Raw genomic sequence first — 23722 nt, forward strand, 5'->3', positions numbered from 1 at the left:
TTATAAGTCTAAAGGGAAACTAACAGTGGTAGCTTAAATGTCTAGCCTCTTTGGAAGAACCACATGTAACTTTTTCTAGGGATTCAAACAGGTCATGCTTTTTAGCCTTTTCTAGAAGGTGTCAACTTTTCAGAAAGAATTGGATGACTTACAGGTGTAAGAGTGTTCCGGTTTGCTGATGCTGCCCAATATGCAAAATACCAGAAATGGACTGGCTTTTCTAAAGGGGGTTTATTTGGTTACAAATTCACAGTCTGAAGGCCATGAAAATGTCCAGATTAAGGCATCAACACGAGTATACCTTCACCAAAGGAAGGCCAATGGCATCCGAAAAACCCCTTTTAGCTGGGAAAGCACGTGACTGGTGTCTGCTGATCCCAGGTTGTATTCTGGCTCCTCTGCGTTCTTCAAAATGTTGCTCTTGGGATGTTTTGTCCTCTCTTAGCTTCTCTGGAGCAAACTCTGGGCTAGTATTTCCAAAGCATCAGTAAAAGTCTGCTTTCAATGGCCATCGTCAAAATGTCTCTCTTAGTTGCTCTCCAAAATGTCACTCATCTGCTCTGAAGTCCTTCTGTTTGTGAGCTCTTATATAGGACTCCAGTGATTAAATCAAGACTTACCCTGAATGGGCAGGGTCCATATCGCCATGGAAATTATCCAGTCAAATGTTTCACTCACAGTTGATTGAGTCACATCTCTATGGAAACACTCAATCAGAAGATTCCAACCTAATTAACACTAATATGTCTGCCCCCACAAGATTGCATTAAAGAACATGGAGTTTTGGAGAACATAATACATCCAAACTGGCACAAAGAGAGATCCAGAAACCCAGCTGAAGCTGTGCTGGGAAATAGAGTATATAAACTCTGGAAGATTCCATGTCCTGATTTATGTAGGAGTAGGTACCATTACCGAAATATAAGAACCACCACTTGTTAGTATTCAGCCATTGTTCTACCATTACTTGATAATGCTTATTGAGTGAATGGGTTAAGAAATCAGTTTAACATAGTTTCTGAACATGCTTTATGCCAAGCCCTGAGCTAGGTACCAAGGCTATAGAAAATAAAAAGAAAATTTACAAGAAAGGAAGTATCCATTCTACCCTACCTGTCTTAGTTTCCTGGATGTGATCACAAATACAGTGGGTTGGATTAAACAACATGAATTTATTGGCTCACAATTTTGAGGCTAGGAAAAGTTCAAAATCAAGGCATCAGCAAGGTAATGCTGTCTCCTTGGAGATTGTGGTATTTTGCAGCTGGCTACCAGTGATCCTTGGGTCTTTGGCTTTTCCATCACATGGCAATACACTTGGTAGCATCTTTCTCTTCTGCCTTCTATTGACCTCTAGCTTCTGCCCTCCATATGACTTTCTCTTCATAAAGCCTCCAGTAATAGGATTAAGGCCCAACTTCATTCAGTTGGTCTATACCTTAACTAAAAATAATGTCTTCAGAAGTTCCTATTTACCATGGATTCACATCCACAAGACCACAAGATTAAAAAATTTTCTTTTAATTTCAACCTACCACATACCCCAATCATAGGACATTTTGACAAACTTGAAATTTGGTGGGAAAATTTGGACTAGAGACTGTGATCTTGAGAGAACCTGTAAAAAGACTCATTTTTTTTTTTTTAATTTTAAAGGAAATTTATTTTTCACAGTAGCTAAAACATGGTAATAAACACAATGTCAAATATTAGGAGAATGAATAGCTACAATATGGGCAATAAATCTGGTGGAACACTCCTAGCAAAACAAATCACCCCCAGCCAAAAATTATATATAGATAGATAGATCAAATGAAGTCAACTATAAAAGAATACTGTATTAGTTAGGGTTCTCCTTGGAAACAGAATCAATGAGAGATGTCTCTTATTATCAAATTGTAAAAGTGACTCACGCAACTGCGGGAGCGCACGAGTCCAAATTCTGCAGAGCCGTCAACAAGCTGTCAACTCCAAGGAAGACGTCCGACGAACTCCTCGGGAAACGAACCGACAACTTTGACGAACTCCTCAGGAAACAAACCGGCAACTTTGACGAACTCCTCAGGAAACGAACCGACAACTTTGATGAACTCCTCAGGAAACGAACTGGCAACTTCGACGAGCTCCCCAGGAAAAGCTTCACTGAGCAGCTGAAGAAGAAGTGAAGGTTCTCTAACCGTCCGGCTTATAAGCCTCCAACTGATCACCCGGACCAAATCCAGCCAATTGCATTCTCTCACTGTGGAAGCACGCCCCTTGATGAGTCATCAGTCAGCTGCAGTCAATTGACTGATGATCCGACAAACCACGTTGGTTTATTAACCAGCCTCAAATAGCCTCACAGCAATCGTCAGGCCAGTGCCCGCTTGACCAGACAGCTAGGCCACCTAGCCAAGTTGACACATGAACCCAACCATCACAAATACATACTATATAATTCTATTTATATGGACATTGAGTATTCATAATAGTGTCTGACATCAAATAAATGGATACTTATGGAAGTATTAAACAAAGAGCAAAGAAATACATATTCAGACAAACTAGTATAATGTAATGCAGAAATAAATCAATCAAGTAAATTCCCACAAAGCATCCAATTTTAAGAATTTTTATAATATGTGCAGAGACCTTAATTTTGAAATATTTTTTAAATGTTAAATTAATGGTTTGGAGATATTTCTAGGAGTCTTTTTCTCAGGATTTCAAATATGCCATATATTGCATCTTGGTTGGTCTTAGTTCAATAACACATTGAGTGAACTTAAAGTATTTTACAGTAAAATGGTACAGATGTAAGAGATACTCAAGTTCAATCAATTTGAAGTAATAAAGAATGTTTCATAAAAAACATATATGAGATCATCAAGGGCAGTTTTATTTTTAAAATATATTGTGAGATTCGTCTTACTTACTTGTTGTTCTGGATTGCTAATGCTGCCATTATGCAATGTACCAGAAATAGATTGTCTCCCATAAAGGTGGTTTTAAAAGACTCATTTTTATATCATTTTTTGTATCCACAAAAATCAAGCAGTAAAAACAACATGTGGAAAGAGTATCAATGATATATATACATTTACCATCCCTTGACCATTAGAAACTTCATGATTTCCCTCTCTCCTAATTTCAATGAGAAACTAATACATATATTTTGCTTTGCTGCAGATACTATGTTTTCTAAGGGGCGTTTTAAAAAACTTCTGATTATGAAATAATTTCAAACTTACAGAACAGTTGCAAAAATAATATAGACCCCATACAGAGAACTCCAGCAAACCCCCACTCCTCCCAGATACCCAGATCCACCAACTTTAGCATTTTGTTACCTTTGCCATTTCCTTCTTTCCTTCTTTTCCTTCCTTCCTTCCTTCCTTCCTTCCTTCCTTCCTTCCTTCCTTCCTCCCCTCCTCTATCTATCTATCTGGCTCTATTTTAAATATTTGAGAGCAGGATGCACACATCATACTCCTTGAACACATTCCATGTACACAGTGCCTATGAACAAGGATATTCACTTACGTAATCACCTTAAGTGACAGTTATCAAGTTCAAGAAACTTAACATTGATATAAAGCTTGCATTCCCTTGTATATGACATGTTGCTTCTCTTGCAACCTTCAGCATTCTCTTTTTATCTTTGGCATTTGGCAATTTGCTTATAGCATGGTGCATTGTGGGTCTATATGGGTTTATCTTCTTTAGAGTTCATTGAGCATCTTGAATATGTGTTCATTAAACTTGGGAAGGTTCTGCAGCCATTATTTCTTTGAATATTTTCTTTGCTCCTTTCTCTCTTCCTTCTGTTTCTGGGAGTCCCACAATGCAAACTTTGGTATGCTTGATAATGTCTCACAGATTCCTCAGGATCTGTTCACTTTTCTTCATTGTTTCTTCTTTCTGCTCTCAGACCAAATGATTTCAGTTGTCTTATCTTTAAGTTCACTGATTCATTCTTCTGCCAGCTCCAATCTGTTATTAAATCTCTCGAGGGAATTTTTAATTTCTGTTTCTTTATGGTCTTCAGCTCTATTTGATTCCCTTTCATAATTTCCAACTCTATTGATAATTTCTTTGTGTTCGTCTTTTGTTTTCTTGATTTATTTTAGTTCTTCTTTATGTTTTCCATTAGCTCATCCCATGTTTAGGACCATTTTTGAAGTCTTTGGAATGTTCCAGGTCTGTTGCTCCTCATTGATGGTGTCTAAGACTTTAATCTTCTCCTTTGCCTTGGGCATCACTTCTTTCTTTGGATGTTTTCTAATCTTTTGTTGAAACCTGGAAATCTTGTTATTTTAATGTGTTATCTTTGGAATTTAAACTCTTGAGTTCTCTGTTCCTTAAACATGTATCTAGCCACTGTTATTACAGAGCTTAACTGAATGCAAGGAATGAACAAAAGAAAAAAAGAAAACACTGAGGGACTTCTGGTCAATCAAGATGGCAGCATGAAATGCTCCAGGGTGCCATCCCCCTACAGAATCTTTGAATAACTAGCAAAAACTGGCAGAGCTATCTACTTCAAAACTATGGAAACAGTTAAAGGGTTGCAGTAACTGGGAAATGCTGAGTCAGGAAAAATCAACATGAAAAATAGTAGATGCAGCTCATGGTGCCCTTGCTGTGCATTCTTCCACCCCTCTTAGGTTTGATGTGGAGCCAGCCTGCACTGCCATTGTGGATCCTTGCTCAGTTTCAGAAGGACCAGAGTAACCCTTTTGGGTATTCTGGGATGTCTGTATGTCAGTACAAGCTATCACATGGAATCATGAAAGACTGGAAGTGGAAGTTTGCCTTGGGCTTCCCAGAGTTTGTTCTGAAGTCAAGAAGCAGCTTGAAGACACCTAAAGCAGTATAAGAAACAATTAAGTAGAATTGGCCTGGGACAAAGGACTACCTGCATTAAGTCTACAATAGAGCACCCAGGAAGGGGTGAAAAACTATTTCAGATGGAGTAGAGGGGCATTCAAACACCTGTAAATTGTAAAAGGGGGAATTCCTAAAGCCACAAACAAGCAGAAGCCCAGGAAAAGAAGCAGGCTCCACAGCTCTATTCAGGCTTGTATAAAAAACTGCATTCTCCTGGGACTGCTTTTCTTTTTCTTTTTTTTTTTTTCCTTTATTATTTTTAAATTAGATAAGTAGGTTTACGGAAGAGTCTTGTAAAAAAATATATAGCATTCCCATATAGCCCCCTATTGTCGACACTTTGCATTAGTGTGATACCTTTGTTACAGTTGATGAAAGAGTATTAAAATAGTACTATTAATTATAGTCCATAGATTACATTAGGTGTATTTTTTCACATATACCACCTTGTTATTAATACCTGGTATTAGTTTTGTAAGCATTTGTTAAAATTCTTGAAAGAGCATTTTTATGTTTGTATTATTAACCCCAGTTCATAGTCCACCACAGGGTTTACTGTGTTTTACAGTCCTATATTTTATCTTCTGTTGGGCCCAGATTGAGTTTGTATAAATAATAGGCTGGTGCTGCTGCAAGGCTGAAAAACACACCAGGTACAGAAGCAGACATAGATTTCTTGGGGCTTACAATCAGGAGAGACTCTCTGGTGGTGACTGGTCTGGTGGGATAATGGCTGATCTGGAGGGAAAGTTCCCAGTGAAGGATGAGAATGCAGGAGGGCAATATGTTAAGATTTTAGAACAGACATTCCATACAATATGAGGTCATTGGGCTGCTAGTATAATCATCAAAGGGGCTTAAGACCTAATGTTTTACTAAGATTAATGTTTAAGACTAAGATATCATCAGTGCCGTTTTACACCTGTGATTACATTTTTTACCCTCTGGGGAGATTGCTTATTTTCTTGACCTTTGGTAAAAACAGTCTTGCTACATGCTTGGGGTATCATTCCGTTTAGGAGGGAGCCTGGGCCTTGGGCCACCACATCTTCTAACTTTCGTTCAAGTAACATACAGTACCCCAAACTTCCCCTTTCAACCACGTTCACATATGTAATTCATGGCTCTTAATTACACTCAATATAATATGCTTCTATCAATACCATCTGTATTAGTCAGAGTTCTCTAGGGAAACAGAACCACAGGAGATATCTGTAAATATGAGATTTTATAAAAGTGTCTCCCACAACTGTGGTGATGCACAAGTCCAAATTCTGTAGAGCAGGCCACAAGCTGGCAAGTCCAATGAAGATTTTCAGAGAATTCCCCAGGAAAAGCTGGCTGGCTGAAGTAGAGATGAAAATTCACTCTTCTGACTGCTGAAGTCATCACTTCTTTTAAAGCCTTCAACTGATTGGATTAAACATCTGCCATTACTGAAGATGCTCTCCTGATTGATTGGGTTTATTTGGCTACAAATTTAGAGTTTTACAGCCATAAAAGTGTCCAAACTAAGACTTAGTGATGATTTAAGTCCACAAAATGTCCTTGCGGTAAAAGGCCAGTGCTTGCTTGACCAGACAACTGGGCACCATTACCTGGCTAAGCTGATGCATGAGCTTAACATCCCACCATCCAATCAACCTAAATAGAAATTCTGTATAAATTAAGTATCAGCTCCCTATTCTCTACCCCCAGTTTCACCTCTGGTAACCTCTATGCTAAGTTCTAACTCATGAGTTTGCTTATTATAATCAATCAGTTCATATTAGTGAGATCATCATGCAATATTTGTCCTTTCTGTCTGGCTGATTTCACTCAACCTAATGTCCTCAGGGTTCATCCATGTTGTCACATGCATCAGGACTTCATTCCTTTTAACAGCTTGATAATATTCCATCATATTTATCTACCACATTTTGTTTATCCATTCATCAAATGTTGAATACTTGCTTCCATCTTTTGGCAATTGTGAATAATGCTGCTATGAACATCAGTGTGCAAAAATCAGTCCCTGCTTTCAACTCTTTTGGGTATATACCTAGAAGTGGGATTGCTGGCTCATATGGTAATTTTATACTTAACTTTCTGAGGAACTGCCAAACCATATTTCACAATGTCTGCACCATTTTACATTCCTGCCAGCAATGAATGAGTGTTCCCAATTTTCTGCATCCTCTCCAACACCTGTAATTTTCTGACTTTTTTTAATGGTAGCCATTCTAGGAAGTGTGAAATGGAATTCTCTTGTGGTTTCGATTTGCATTTCCTTAATAGCCAGTGATGTTGAGCGTCTTTTCATGTGCTTTCTGGCCATTAGTATATCTTCTTTGGAGAAATGTCTATTCAAGTCTTTTGCCCATTTTAAAAATGAGTTGTCTTTTTATGGTTGAGTTGTAGGCTTTCTTTATATATTCTGGATATTAAACCCTAATCAGATACGTGGTTTCCATATCTTTTCTCCCGTTTAGTAGGTTGTCTTTTGACTTTCTTGACAGAGTCCTTTGGTGTACAAAAGACTTTAATTTTAAGATGGTCCCATTTATCTATTTTTTCTTTTGTTGCGTGTGCTTTGGGTGTAAAGTCTAAGAAACCATCGCCTAACAAAAGATACTGAAGATGCTTCCCTACATTTCTTCTAGGATTTTTATGGTCCTGGTGCTTATATTTAGGTCTTTGATCCATTTTGTATTAATTTTTGTGTATAGCATGAGAGCGTGAGATACAGATACTCTTTCAGTCTATTGCATATGGATATCCTGGTCTTCCAGCACCATTTGTTGAAGAAACTGTTCTTTCCCAATTGAGTGAACTTGGCAGTGTTGTCAAATATCAATTGACTATAGATGTCAGGGTCTATATTTGAACTCTGAATTCAATTCCATTGATGGATATATCTATCTTTATGCCAGCTCCATGCTATTTTGACCACCATAGCTTTGTAATATGCTTTAAAGTCAGGAAGCTTGAGTCTTCCACCTTTGTTCTTCTTTTTCAAGATGTCTTTGGCTATTCAGGGTGTTCCGGTTTGCTATTGCTGCCATTATGCAAAATACCAGAAATGGATTGGCTTTTATAAAGGGGTTTATTTGGCTACAAATTTATAGAGTTTTACAGCCCTAAAAGTGTCCAAACTAAGACATCAACACTGAAGAATGGCCGATGGTGTCTGGAAAACCTCTGTTAGCTGGGAAGGCGCATGGCTGATGTCTGCTTGTCCTGAGTTGTGTTTCAGCTTCTCTTTCAGCTTCTGTGCATCCTTAACTTAGCATCTCCAAACATCCTCCACAACTCCAAGCATCTCTGAGCATCTCTGTCAGCTCCCAATCTTCTCTCCAAAAGTCTCTCTCAGCTGCTCTTGGGACATTTTGTCCTCTCTTAGCTTCTCTGGAGCAAACTCTGGGCTAGCATCCCAAAGTATCAGCAAGTGTCTGGGTCTGCTCTTTTAAAGGACTCCAGTAAACTAATCAAGATCTACCCTGAATGGGCGGGGTCAAATCTCCATGGAAACATTTAATCAAAAGATCACACCCTAATCAAAAAGATTAATCAATCTACCCCCACAAGATTGCATTAAAGAATATGACTTTTTCTTGGGAATGTAATATATACAAACTGGCAGACGGGTCTTAACCTTCCAAATAAATTTGACAATTAACTTTTCCATTTCTGTAAATAGGCTATTGGAATTTTGATTGGGATTGGGCTGAATCTATAAATCAATTTGGGTAGAATTGTTACCTTAACAATATTTAGTCTTCCAACCCATGAACAAAGAATGGCCTTCCATTTATTTAGGACTTCTTTGACTTCTTCTAGCAGTGTTTTGTAGTTTTCTGTGCACAGGTCTGTGACATCCTTGGTTAAAATGATTCCTAGATATTTGGTTCTTTTAATTGCTATTGTAGATAGAATTTTTTCTTTATTTCCTCCTCAGATTGCTTATTATTAGTGTATAGAAATGCTACCGATTTTCGTATGTTGGTCTTTTGCCCCAACATTTGGCTGAACTCGTTTAATGAAGCTCTAGTAGCTTTGTTGTAGATTTTTCTTGACTTTCTATATATAGGATCAGGTCATCTGCAAAAAGTAAAAGTTTTACTTCTTTGTTTCCAATTTGGATGCCTGTTATTTCTTTTTCTTCCCTAACTGCTCTAGCTTATAACTTCTAGCACAATGTTGAGTAACAGTAGTGACAGTGGGCATCTTAGAGGGAAGCTTTCAGTCTTTCACCATTGAGTATAATGTTAGCTGTGGGTTTTTCATGTATGCCTTTTATCATGGTGTATAATTCTTTTAATGTGCTATTGGATTGATTTTCTATAGTTGAGGCTTTTTGCATCTATATTCACTGGAGAAATTGGTAAGTAATTTTCTTTTCTTGTAGTATCTTTATTTGGCTTTGGCATTAGGGTGATGTTGGCCTCATAGAATGAGTTAGGTAGTGTTCCCTAATTTGTTGGCATATGGGTATTCATAGCATTCTCTTCTGATTCTTTTTTTTTCCTCTGGGATCAGTAGTAAGGTCCCCCATCTCATTTCCGATTTTATGTATTTGCATTTTCTCCTTTTTCCTCGTCAGTCTAACTAAGGATTTATCAATTTTATTGATCTAGTCAAAGAACCAACTTTTGGTTTTGTTAAATCTGTTTTTTTTTAATTCTCAATTTCATTTATTTCTGCTCTAATCTTTGTTATTTCTTTCCTTCTGCTTGCTTTCGTATTAGTTTGCTGTTCTTTTACTAGTTCTTCCAAGTGTGCAGTTAGGTCTTTGATTTTGGCTCTTTCATCTTCTTTAATGTAGGCATTTAGAGCTATAAATTTCCCTCTTAGCACTGGCTTTGCTGCATCCCATAAGTTTTGACATGTTGTGTTCTCATTTTCATTCGTCTCAAAATATTTACTGATTTCTTGTGCAATTTCTTCTTTGACCCACTGATTGTTTAAGAGTGCGTTGTTTAACCTGCATAAACTTGTGCATTTTCTAGTCCTCCACCTGATGTCGATTTCTCCCTTCGGTTTTGACAGTATGTGCCTCATGTATTTTGCGGCACCATGGTTAGGTGCATAAATATTTAAGACTGTTATTTCTTCTTGGTGGATTGGCCCTTTTATTGATGTTAGTGTCCTTCTTTGTCTCTTACAACAGTTTTTTGACTTAAAGTATTTTGTTCAGTATCAGTGTAGTTAACCCAGCTTTTTTGGGGTTACTATTTGCTACTAGCTACTAAAGCTAATAAGTTCAGCAAAGTGGCAGGGTACAAGATCAACACTCAAAAATCAGTAGCATTTCCATACACTGGTAATGAGCACCAGGACCATAAAACTCCTAGAAGAAAATGTAGGGAAGCATCTTCAGGATCTTGTGTTAGGCGATGGTTTCTTAGACTTTACACCCAAAGCACAAGCAACAAAAGAAAAAAATAGATAAATGGGACCTCCTCAAAATTAAAGCCTTTTGTGCATCAAAGGACTTTGTCAAGAAAGTCAAAAGACAGCCTACTCAACAGGAGAAAACATTTGGAAACCACATATCTGATTAGGGTTTAATATCCAGAATATATAAAGGAAGCCCACAACTCAACCATAAAAAGACAACTCATTTTTAAAATGGGCAAAAGACTTGAATAGACATTTCTCCAAAGAAGATATACTAATGGCCAGAAAGCACATGAAAAGATGCTCAACATCACTGGCTATTAGAGAAAAGCAAATCAAAACCACAAGGAGAGTCCATTTCACACTCACTAGAATGGCTGCCATTAAAAAAAGGTCAGGAAATTACAGGTGTTGGAGAGGATGCATAGAATTGGAAACACTCATTCATTGCTAGTAGGAATGTAAAATGGTGCAGACGTGAAATACCGTTTAGTGGTTCCTCAGAAAGTTTAAGTATAAAATTACCATATGAGCCAGCAATCCCACTTCTAGGTATATACCCAAAAGAGTTGAAAGCAGGGACTGAACAGATTTTTGCACACTGATGTTCATAGCAGCATTATTCACAATTGCCAAAAGATGGAAGCAAGTATTCAACATTTGATGAATGGATAAACAAAATGTGGTAGATAAATATGATGGAATATTATCCAGCTGTTAAAAGGAATGAAGTCCTGATGCATGTGACAACATGGATGAACCCTGAGGACATTAGGTTGAGTGAAATCAGCCAGACAGAAAAGGACAATTATTGTATGATCTCACAGATAGGAAATAATTATTATAAGCAAATTTATAGCATCCAAAACTAGAATATAGGTTCCCAGGGACTGGGGTGGCTCAGGAAATGGGGAGTTAATGATGACATTGTATAGGGTGTCCATTTGGGGTAATCAAAGTTTTGTTAGTGGATGTTGTGATGTTAGTGCAACTTTGTGATGTAATTAACAGCACTGAATTATACATTTAAATGTGGTTAAAAGGGGAAATTTTAGGTTGTACATATATTATAGAATAAAAATTTAAAATAGGGCTCTACTTCATAAATAAAGAACCCTAATGTAAACCATGGGCTCTTGTTAATATTACAATTATAGTAATATTCTTTCATCCATCTTAAACAAATGTACCACACTCATGCAAGGAGTTTATAATTGGGGGTAGGGGAATATATGGGAACTCTTTATTTACATGACTTTTCTGCAAATCTACATTTCTCTAATTAAAAAAAAAAAAAGAAAATACCTTTCCCAGTCTTTTGCATATTGATTTGTACAAGTGCTCTCTTTCCAAACTTATCCATATAGTTGAGTTTAGAGAATAACTCCAGTCCAAAGCATAGGAGTCTCCCTGGTCCTTTCTGTGCAAGCATCTTGTTTTTGGCATTTGCATTTGACCCTAGGAATTCCTTTACCTTGTTCAGAATGTCCCCTCTCCCCTGGGAAACAGTTTAATCATTGTCCTGGCATTCCAGTATATGTCCTACAGCCAATGGTCTCTTGCCTGGGGCAGCCACTTGACTGCTCTCCCACATCTTTCTGTAGGAGAGAACTGTGAACCACCTTCAACACACTGGACAAGTTCTGGTACTGCTGATCCCTCACGGCATCTCCAGACAGATTGAATCAGACATACAATCTCCCAGTATGTGCACAGGGGTTTCTCCGCTGCCCCCCCTCACCAGAACCAGAATTCTGCATGAGCTGGCTCCACGCTGAGCCGATAGTTTGGGAGGGGCACCACAGGATCCTGTCATTTTGATGTAGCCTTTTTCTTGATTCAGCACTCACCCTGTTTACTGCAGTGCTTTAACTCTTTCCTGGAGCTTTGAGAAAATTGTTTCTGTATGTTCTTGCTGGTTGTTCCTAGGTTCACTCTTTTTTTTTTTTTTTTTTTTTTTTTTTTTTTTTTTTTTTTTTTTTTAAATAAATTCAAAGTTATAGGAACAGTTGCAAAAATAATACTAACCCCATATGCAGAATTCCATCATACCCTGACCCCCCCGATAGCCCAATCCACCAACTTTAACGTGCTGTTACATTGCTATTTCTTTCCCTCCCTCCCTCCCTCCTTCCCTATCTATCATCCATCATCTATTGCCCTGTCTTCTGAACATATAAGAGCTAGCTGCACACACCTTTGAACAAACACTATAATTCACATATACACTTCCCATGAATAAGAACATTCTTTTATGCATTCCCATTAAGCACAGCTAAGAAGTACAAGAGCTTCAACAATGATACAAAGCTTACATTCTATATTTCCTTTTCCTTATGTCTCAACTGTGACCCTTTGAGCCTCCTGTCCTCCATCCTCCAATCCATCCAGGTTCACCTTTGGCATTCAATTGTCATCTAGTTAGACTGTCTTTTTTTTTTTCTATTGTGGAAACATATATACAGCCTAAATCTTCCCATTCCTCCCCCTCCCTAGCATTCCATTAGTGGGATTAATCACATTTAGAATGTTGTAATTATCTTTCCCACCATCCATTACTAGAAATTTCCCTTCACCTCAAACAGCAACCCTGCACTCATTTCTTAATTCCCCATTGCCCCTTCCCCCATTTCTCTTAACCCATATTCTACTTTTCATCTCTTTGGTTATATTCTCTGATAATTTCTTTGTGTTTACTGTGGGGCTTAAAATTAACCTCTTAAATCCATATCAATCTTGTTTTTCTTTGATACCACCTTCACTTCAATAGGACCCATAAACTATGTTCCTATACTCCTCCATTCCCCCACCTTTATATAGTTGTCTAAAATTACATATTTTACATTGAGTTCAAAACCACTGATTTGTCATTAGAGTTTGGGTATTTTATATCATGTAGGAAGTAAATAGTGGAGTTACAGTTCAAAAATTATTGACTTCTATTTGTATTCCATTGTGGTTGGAGAATGTGCTTTGAGTATTTTCAAATTTTTTTTTTTTAATTTATTGAGGCTTGTTTTATGTCCCAGCTTATGGACCCTTCTGGAGAAAGATCCATGATCACTAGAAAAAAAGTGAGTGTCCTGGTGATTTGGGATGTAAGGTACTATGTATGTCTGTTAAAATTCTCTATATCTCTTTCTCCTTTCTTTGTTTCTCTTTGGTAGGGCTCCCTTTAGAATCTGAAGTAGGGCAGGTCTTTTATTGGCAAAGTCTCTCAGCATTTGTTTGTCTGTGAAAAATTTAAGCTCTCCCTCAAATTTGAAGGAGAGTTTTGCTGGATAAAGTATTCTTGGTTGAAAATTTTTCTCTCTCAGAATTTTAAATATGTCATGCCACTGCCTTCTCACCTCCATGGTAGCCACTGAGTAGTCACTACTTAGTCTTATGTTGTTTCCTTTGTATGTGGTGAATTGCTTTTCTCTTGCTGCTTTCAGAACTTGCTCCTTCTCTTCAGTATTTGAGAGTCTGATCAGAATATGTCTTGGAGTGGGTTTATTTGGATTTATTCTATTTGGAGTTTGCTGGGCATTTATGCTTTGTGTATTTATATTGTGTAGAAGGTTTGGGACGTTTTCCCCAACAATTTCTTTGAATACTCTTTCTAGACCTTTACCCTTCTCTTCTCCTCTGGGACACCAATGAGTCTTAAGTTTGGACGTTTTATTTTATCTATCGTATTCCTGAGATCCATTTCGATTTTTTCGATTTTTTTCTCCATTCTTTCTTTCGTTCTTTCATTTTCTGTTCTGTGGACCTCTAGGACACTGAGACGTTGTTCATCTTTCTCTAATCTTGTATTGTGAATATCCAGAGTCTTTTTAATTTGGCCAACAGTTTCTTTTATTTCTATAAGATCTTCTATTTTCTTATTTACTCTTGCAGTGTCTTCTTTATGCTCTTCTAGGGTCTTCTTTATGTTGCTTATATCCTGTTCCATGGTCTTCTTGATGTCCTTTAAATCCTTTGCCATGTTTTCATTCCTCGATTGTAGTTCTTTGATTAATTCTGCCAAGCACTGAGTCTCTTTTGATATCTTGATTTGTGTGTTTGGAGTTGGATTCTCCATATTGTCTGGTTTTATCACATGCATTAATATTTTCTGTAGTTTTTGGCTTCTTGGCATTTGCTTTGCTTGATAGGGTTCTTTCAAGTTGTAAAAAGAAAAAACCAATCTAATTTTTCAGAAACACAGTTTGGTGACGTATACTTTTTCTAACTAACCAGCAGATGGTGTCTGTGAGTCACCTATACCCCTCAAGTCAGTTCTCAACCTTGTTCCCGCGATGTGTGGGGAGATGCTTCTTGTGGGGTTCAGTTGGAGCACTCAGTTTGGGTGTGTTGCTGGAGCGGTCTGCTCTGAATGTGGGGCGTGTGTACGGGTGGCCAGGGAGGAAGGACAGCTTTAATATTCAAATCCCCCAGGTTCCCGGAGATTCAAGGCCGCCACAAGAGTCTAAGCCTTCGTTTCATTTCAGCCCCAGATCCTCTCTCTCGCTGTCCCACAAACCACCAGACTTGGCGTAGTGTCCCTGGGTTCTCCAAGAGGGTCCGCCCTCCCAGCCGCGATCCTCCAGGAGCTCTGCCGAGGGAATGCCGTGCTACATCACAAGTGCACGTCATCCCTCAAGGGAAGCCCCAGGCCGCCGGGCCGTGGAGCGGTGCTCTCAGCCTTATGCAAAGATGGCTAAACGGGGTGTCTCAACCCCACCCTCCTCACAAAGTTTCTCCTTCTCAGCTCCGGGACAACTGGCGGGGCTCTGGGCTGTGGACACGGCCCTGGGCAGGAGTTTATCCAGCCCTCTGGGGAGCCAGCTGCGAGCCGCAGGGTTTCTTTCAGCTTCCGGCTCTCCCCTCCGTTCTCACGGCCCTGAGGGTATCTGCAGCGGACTATCCTCCAGGTCAGACACCGAGAGGCCGGCCCAGCCCCCTCTTGCTGTGTTTTACTGCGTGGTTCCCACTCCCAAAACTGCAGCCACTCCTGGGTTTTTCCCTTTTTTTTTTTTTTTAAGAGCCAGTCGGTCTCCAAACGCCAAGCCCTGGTTTCCCCACAATGCCGCGCGGCTGCAGGTTTTCCAGCCAGCTTACTCACTCGTTTCAGAATGCAGACTCCCGGTTTCACTAAGTATATGGCCCCTGTGATACTAGCAGACCTCGTCCAGCTGGCACATTGCTGTAACCGGTATTCTGGGTCACTTTCTGGTTTTTATCTAGTGTTTTTCACGGAGGTGTTTTTTTGCCCTGTCTCACCTAGCTGCCATCTTAGTTTCTTCCCTAGGTTCACTCTTTACTCTCACATCTTGAACCTCATATTTGCTTTTTTCTTACTTTATTTTTATACACACAGTTTTGAATAAGATATGCTTTGGTAGCCTCCTGAGGATAGGATATATGGAGGTAAATTTTTTGAGCTTTTACATGTCTGAAGATGTGTATGTTCTGTCCTCATGCTTGCTTGATACTTTGGCTGATATAAACTTCTCTTGGAAATCATGTTGCTTCAGAATTTTGAAGGTTTTGCCTCACTGTCTTCTAGCTTTGCTATTAAGAAGTCCAATACCATTTTGATCCTTGATTCTTTGTATAAAGCTAGTTTATTTCTTTATTTCTTTATTTCTAGAAGCTTACAGGATCTTCTCTTTTTTTCCCAAATTTCTGAAAATTCACATCGACAGTGCCTTGGTATGGGTATGATGTCGTCTTCTGTGTTTGGTACCCGTGGGCCTTCCAATGGAAACTTGAGTCCTGCAGTTCTGGATAATTTTCTTGAATTGATCTTTTTTTTTTAACCCACTGCCCAACTCAAATTTAAAAATAAGTTACTTCTACCAATGTGATCTCCCACCTCCCAACCTCTCCCCACCTTTATGAATTCTGTTTATCCTTTTTTTCCCTCTCCTTTTCATATTAGCTATACCTTAGCTTTCTGTATTTCTACAATATATGTATATATTTTATTTTAGTTGCTTCTAATTTTATAAAGAGAGTAGTATGATCTATGTAATCTTCTGGGTCTCATCTTTTATTCAATAATATATTGTCAGGACTCATGCTTATTGTAATATGCAGATATAGTTTCTTTATCTTGAATGCTATGTAAAATTCCATTGTGTAAATGCACTGGAGTTTATTCATTCACTTTCCAGTCATTGAGTATTTGGGTTGATTCCAAGTTTTTGCTTTATTATCAGTGTTATGAACATTTGTGTAAATGTCACTTAATGGTCATGTGCAAGAGTTTCTTACTGGAATTGCTGAGTTGTATGGTATACGAATGTTCAATTTCGAGGGTAATGCTAAACTGTTTTACTTTTTTCCACAGTATTTATATTAGTTTCCCCTCCTACCAGCAATTGAAAAGAACCCACTGCTCCATATACCTTCTACCACTTGGTATTGCCAGAAGCTTTGTGTCGGTTTAAATGTTATCTCTTTGTGATCTTTAACTACATTTCTTTGATCTAATGAGGTTGAACAAACTCTTATTTGTTCACTGGCCATATTTATTTTCCCTTCTGTGAAAGGGCTGTTCATATCTTTTTCCTAGTTTCAGTGAAACTATTTGAACTTGTCTTATTGATTGGTGTTCTTACTATTAAACCTTTGTCAGTTGTATGTATTGCAAATATATTTTCCTAGTTTAAAATGTGTCTTGTAACTTAATTAGTCTTTTAATAAATGGAAGTTCTGAATTATAGTATAATCAAATGTATCAAAAATTTAAAGGACTTTTTGCATTTTGAGAGCTCCTTCCCTAGTGTAAGTTCTGAACAATATTAATGTATGTGTTTTTTCTAAAATATTTAAAAGTTTTTTATTTGATATGTGTAAGTCTTTGATCCATCTAGAGTTGTGTTTTGTATATGGTGTGAGGTTGGCATCCAGTTTAATCTTTTTTGTTTTCATATGGATGACCCTTTTTCCTAACAACAATTACTGAATAGTCTTACCTTTCTCCACTGATCTGACATGCCAACTTTGCCATATTCCCAAGCTTAAAGCATGTTTGTGTCTGTTTCTGGGTGCTATTTTTTACATTGGTTGATTTATTTATCCCTGTGCCAGTATTAAAATAATCATAATTAGTATAGATTTATTGTAAGTCCCGATATCAGGTAAGACAAATCTCTTCTCATTGTCCTTTTTTTTTCCAGACATGTCCTGGCTATTTTTGGCCCTGGACTCTTCCATATACATTTTTAGAATCAATTTATCAAGTTTCATGAATGACTTAAGATTTTTATTGGAATTGCATTGAATGTATAGATTGGAAAGAATTTTTCTTTACATTATTAAGTCTTTCTGTCCATTAACATGGTACATCTTTCAACTTATTTAAGTCTTTAATTTCTCTTGATAAAGCTTTATAATTTTTTCTGAGCGATGTCTCACACACTAGTTTCATTTATTTCTAGGTACTTGATATTCTCTCTTACTATAGAAAATGAAGGCTTCTTTTTGATTATGTTTTCTAATTTATTTGCAGTTGACTTTTATATATAAATCTTATATCCATTCACCTTGCCAAACTCTCTTGTTATTTCTAATAACTTATCTGTAAATTCTATGAGGTTTTCTTTGTAAACAGTCAAATCTTTTGCAAATGAAGACTATTTTATTTCCACCTGAAAATCTTCATGTGTCTTATTTCTTTTCTGTCTTATTATACTGGCCAGGACCTACAATATATGTATAGAAGTGATGTTAGTTAGCACTTTTTTCTCATTCCTGATTTCAAAAGGAATGTTTTCTCCATTTAAAGTGATACGTACTTCAGGTTTTTATAGGTACTTGTCGTTAGGTTAAGGAGGTCCCCTTTTATAAAGTCCTAATTTATTAAGGTTTTTCCATTAGTATATTAATTTTATCAAATGCTTTTTCTTCACCTATTCAAGTGCTCATACAGTTTTTCTCTTTCACTCTGATAGTGGATATATTACAATTCTAGACTTTCTGATTAAACCATCTTCACATACTTGGGATACACCCAACTTGGTCATAGTATATTATTCTTGTTACACATTGTATCAGTTAGTTTTCACTGAATAACAAACCTTTCCTAAATTCAGTGGCTTAAAACAAAAATCATTTATTTGGTTATGATTCTGTGGGTTGATAATTAGGACTGGATTTAGCTAAGATGGCTTATCAGTGTTCAAGTGATGTCAGCTAGTGTTTTAGTTGTCTACTGCTTCATAACAAAGTACCACAAGTTCAACACTTAAGACAACACTGTGGGTCAGGAATTCAGGCATGGCTCAACTAGTTTCTCTGCTTCAGAGTCTCTTACAAGGCTGCAGTTAGGAAGTTAACCAGGGCTGGGGTATCATCTGATGCTCAGCTAGGAAAGAATTTGTTTTCAGGCTTACGTGGTTGTTGGCAGAATTTCATTACCCTAAGGGCTGTTGGATTGAGAGCCTCAGTGCCTAGTTGATTGGTGGCCAGACACTACCTCATTTCTTTTGTCACTTGGACATAGCAACTTACTTCAACAAAGCCAGCAAGGGAGAGAATCATCTAGCAAACAGAAATCATAATATTAAGCAATCTAATCACAGAAGTGACGTCTCATTACCTTTGGCATATTCTGTTTGTTGAACACAAGTTTCTAGGCCACCCCACATTCAAGGGGATATGAACACAGGAGGTGGCTTATCATTGGAAGCCATCTTAGAGTCTGCCTGCCATTACTGGGCTCACTAATATTTCTAGGACCTCAGCTGTGATACCTCGGTTTCTCTTTCTGTGTAGTATCTCAGCATCCAGGAGGCTAGCCCAGGCTTGTTCACATGGTGGCAATAGCAGGTTCTAAGAGAGTGAGACCAGAAACCAAAAGGCCTCTTGGGGCTTAAACTCAGAACTTGCACACTGTCACTTCTGTTAGTCAAAGGTAGTCACAGGTCAGCCCAAATTCAAAGGATAGGGGAATAGATTCCACCTCTTGCTGGGAGGAGCTGCAAAGAATATGTGACTGTTTTAAAGCTACTACAAACAATATTGGTTTTGATTTACTAACATTTTGTTTAGGATCTTTGTATTTATATAATGAGTGGATATTACTGAAGTTTTCCTTTCTCAAATCTTTGCCTGATTTTAGCATCAGGATCATGCTGATCTCATAGAATGAGTTGGGGAATACTCCCAACCTCAAGCACAGTGCTTGTCACAGGGTATGTGCACAAATATATTTATTAGTTGAGTGAATGACTGAATGGATGGATGTGTAAATGAACATAAAGAATGCAACTTTCCTGCAAGTTTGAAATTATTTCAAAATAAAAGTTAAATAATGAATATAGAAAAGACAGACTCAGTTGGCGAAGTAAAAAAACAACTAGGAAAAGAATTATGAACAATCGAATATGACAAAGGAAAAAAATGGGAAGTTCACAGTTTTAACTGATTGCTTAACCTTATTTGTATAGTCTTTCTTCTTTGGATGCACAATCTAAAGATATGTGCTTCACTCCCAAAGTGGAATTGACTTTGCTAAAGCAGAACAGGCACAAACTTTTTCCAAGTTTCTGTAACTTTGTATCATATTCTGAGGTTCCAATTACTATGGTAGTTGCAAAAAGCAAATATAAGGAGGGACCCTTCCTGAGAAGGAGGGGAATGGGTCTGAAGTGCAACACAGCTGAAAAATGGGATTGGTAGAAATTATTACTTTCAGGACATTGTGTGATTCAAAGGTTTTATGAGCCTAAGGACTTCAAATTATATCCAAAAATAACATCTCTGTGGTTCTTTTTTAAATGATTGATTCATAATCAGATCTTTGTAGACTTGGTTATATTCTGAAGTTTTCATATAATTGGTGAATTGATAGATGCCCAAACTGCTGTGTTAACATTTGAAATACTCTGCAAACTTTAGTTTCAAATTGGCAGTATTTACTCTTCCTTCTGTGGAGTTCACTGATCTTGGTTATTGGAAAAACAGCATATAACTCTTTATAATGGTTTCTCCTTATTTGGATTCAAACAGTCTATATGATAAGATGATCAAGGCCATCTGAAGGAATAAATACTTTCAGGTATGTGCCAGTTTGAATGTATTATGTCCCCCTAAACGCCATTATCTTTGATGTAAACTTGTGTGGGCAGACCTATCGGTGTTAATTAGATTGTAATTCTCTGAGTCTTTCCATGGAGATGTGCCCCACCCAAATGTGGGTGATGACTCTGATTGGATAATTTCTATGGAGGTGTTGGCCCACCCATTGGGTGGGTCTGAATTAAATTACTGGTGCACTATGTAAGATCAGACAGAAGGAGCAAGCTTGCTACAGCCAAGAGGAACACTTTGAAAAAAAACACAGGAGCTGCAGATGAGAGACAGTTTGAAGATGGCCATTGAAAGAAGACTCTTGCTCCAGAGAAGCTGAGAGAGGACAAATATCCCAAGTGCAACTAAGAGTGACATTTTTAAGGAACTATAGCCTAGAGAAGAATGTCCTGGGAGAAAGCCATTTTGAAACCAGAACTTTGGAGCAGACGCCAGCCATGGGCCTTCCCAGCCAACAGAGGTTTTCCGGACACCATTGGCCATCCTCCGGTGAAGATACTGATTGCTGATGTGTTACCTTGGACACTTTATGGCCTTAAGACTGTAACTGTGTAACCAAATAAACCCCTTTTTATAAAAGCCAATCCATCTCTGGTGTTTTGCATTCTGGCAGCATTAGCAAATTAGAACAAGATATCTGAGCTAAACATATTATACAACTGAAAAATACATTTAGGTCCAGGTATATAAGCAGCTACAGCCAACAATGAAACATGTTCAGTTGTATAGTTGCCATTGTCTGTCAATAGAATGCAGACAAATTTGTCTTTAAAGATAACATTTTTCCTTATGCTAAACTTTCAGTTTCTCCTTTGTACAGAGGTATTAAAAGTTTTGTTTTATTGTTGTGAAGATCTTATGAGAATTAAATGAAAACATGTATTTTTAAATTTTTTTTAACTTAAGCATCTTATTTAATGTTTTAGTTCATAGCACTATTATAAGGGCTTTACAATATTAACTCATTTTAATGACAAGCCTATGAGGTAGCCACTATTAGTATCCCCATTTTACAGATGAAAGTTAGCAACACAGAGGCTAAGTAACTTGCCCTGAGACATACAACTAGAAACTGGCTGAGCTGGCTGAAATCTATACCCAGATAGTCTGACTTCACAGTCTCTGTTCTTGATCATTATGTTATGCTCCCTTTATGTGCCCTCTATAGCTTTGTAAGCTATAAATAATGTTTAAATGTTAATAGCAGCAGATTTTATTAAATACTCAACACTTCACTGGATGTTATTAAAGATATAAAAAGAATCATAAGAGTACATTTTGAAGAGCTGTAATCTGATTGAGAGAAAGAAATATAACACAGAAAACAGCGGTAATAATTGCAACCTGTCTGATCATCATCTACCAGAAAACTCTCCACACCAAGTAAAATAGACCCTTTATTTTCTTTGAATGCCCCATACATAGTATACAACCTACTGCATAGTGTACATGTAGGTAGTGTTGGCTGAATGTGGATGACCTTAAATAATAATATTTCAATTTTCATGGGAGACCGACCTAGGCTATTATTTGCAGAGAGAGAATTCCTTATGCTTTCTTTCTGTGCTATTCCAGTGGCTTATGGGTCATCCAGTTGAGTTGGCTACACAGTGTGTTCACTGCTCCTCTTTCTTTTTTAACTTTCTATTTTTGAAATAATTTCAGATTTGCAGAGTGGTTGCAAGAATAGTATAAAGAATCTATATGTCCTTCACCCTGATCCTCTAAATTTTAGCATTTGCCTTATCATATTCTCTCTTTATAATATATGTATTTAATACATATAATATGTATGTACAATATATAATATATATATTACTATTTTCCTGAGCTATTTGAGAGTAAGTTGCAGATACGATTATCCTTTGCCTCTAAATACATCAATGTATATATATATATATGTTTTTTAAAAAGGACATTTTCTTATATGATCACATTAAAATTATCAAAACAGGAAATTACATTGGTATGGGGCATTAATCTACAGATTTATTCAGATTTTCACAATTAACCTAATAATATCCTTTAGAGCACTGCGAAAAAAGTTAGACCACTCATCTTTTAAATGTTTTGGTGAATATGTGCTACATAACACTCAGGGCTCCTCTTTCCAACTCAGTCTATATTTGGTTCCGAGAACAATGTGAGTAGGTGCCCAGTCCCCTGACTTAATCATGCAGATGGCACAAGTGACTTTGTTTGATTTTTCCTTCTTTTGTGTGATTCAGTGGAGCAGCGTGACTTCATTGGAGTGGACAGCACAGGAAAGAGGCTGCTCTTCATGGCTAATGAAGCGGATTTGGATGAAGAGCTGGTCATTAAGGGATCCATCCTGCAGAAGTAAGCCCTAGGGTTTTCCTTTTTGGCAATTCTCCTTGTCTTAAAACAAAATAAAACCACCCAGTGGATGGGAAAGAGGGACCAAAAACTTGATTATACTATGTGAAATTGACAAAAGTATGTGAATGTTTTCCCATGAGACAGGAATGAGGCTTTTCTTCTGCAGAAGCTTAGCTTTTCCTGTATCGTTTCTTGGCAGGATAGAACAGAATCCTGCATAGAAGTGGTACAAATCAGCTGTGGGGTAAATAGGACTGTCTTTCTGACAGTGTTGTAGAACCTCTTTTTTTTTCTTAAACCATAGTCCATCATTTACAATAAGAGAACCTCCTGTTTAATACAAGGCTGTAATGTAATCAACCCAGTCACATTTTCTTCAGTCATCATTATCGAATGCTTGCCCCTAGCATGGATTTTTTCACCAGAAGTAATCATACTCAGAGCTTTACTGTCTGATGCTAGTAAATAGCAATGCTCAATAAATGTTTGAAGACTAGATGAAATGAATATGAGAGGAGTGAACTGGGAAAGAGAAATGTCTTACTTTTTGCTTTTACTAGTTAGCCAAACAGAGATTGGAGGAGTGTTTTAATGAAAAATCAAGCTAAACTCTGACTTTATTTAGGTCCACTTATTCTTATGGATACGAGTTCTATATTAGAGCCTTGGTTTTCTCATCTGTAAAATAGGATTAATAAAAACAGGGCTCTTGTAGGGAATGAATAAGATAATGCATGTAAAACAGCATAATGCCGATACACAGCAAGTGACCAAAAAATATTAGATGTTATTATTATTTCTATTAGAATAAACAACTCTTGAAAAACACATGCATAATATCAGTACCACATTAAAATGACTTTTTCAAATTGCATCACAGAATTTCCTACCACTAGTTCCTAATAAAAATTAAAAAAAAAGAATAACCAGCAAAACTTTCAACAGTAACAAACAAACAAATTAGGGTAATATAAATGTAATACAGCTTAAAACACTGGCTGCCAAGCAAAGAAACAAGGTCCTGCTGAGGAGCAGAGAAAAGTAGCAAAGGTAGGCTCCCAACTCA

At 37.4% G+C, this 23722-nt stretch overlaps 1 protein-coding gene across 3 annotated transcripts in view; it reads left to right on the forward strand.

Moving 5' to 3' along the window:
* EIF2B3 (eukaryotic translation initiation factor 2B subunit gamma) overlaps positions 1–23722 on the forward strand; it is a 222993-nt gene that overhangs the window by 65772 nt on the left and 133499 nt on the right. For all 3 annotated transcript variants that reach the window (XM_037827384.1, XM_037827385.1, XM_037827386.1), the window contains exon 5: positions 22545–22656. In XM_037827384.1, the coding sequence (XP_037683312.1) occupies positions 22545–22656 (112 nt within the window). The remainder of the gene's footprint in view (positions 1–22544; positions 22657–23722) is intronic.

Source organism: Choloepus didactylus, chromosome 2, assembly GCF_015220235.1.
Source record: "Choloepus didactylus isolate mChoDid1 chromosome 2, mChoDid1.pri, whole genome shotgun sequence".
NCBI classification, from domain to species: Eukaryota; Metazoa; Chordata; class Mammalia; order Pilosa; family Megalonychidae; genus Choloepus; species Choloepus didactylus.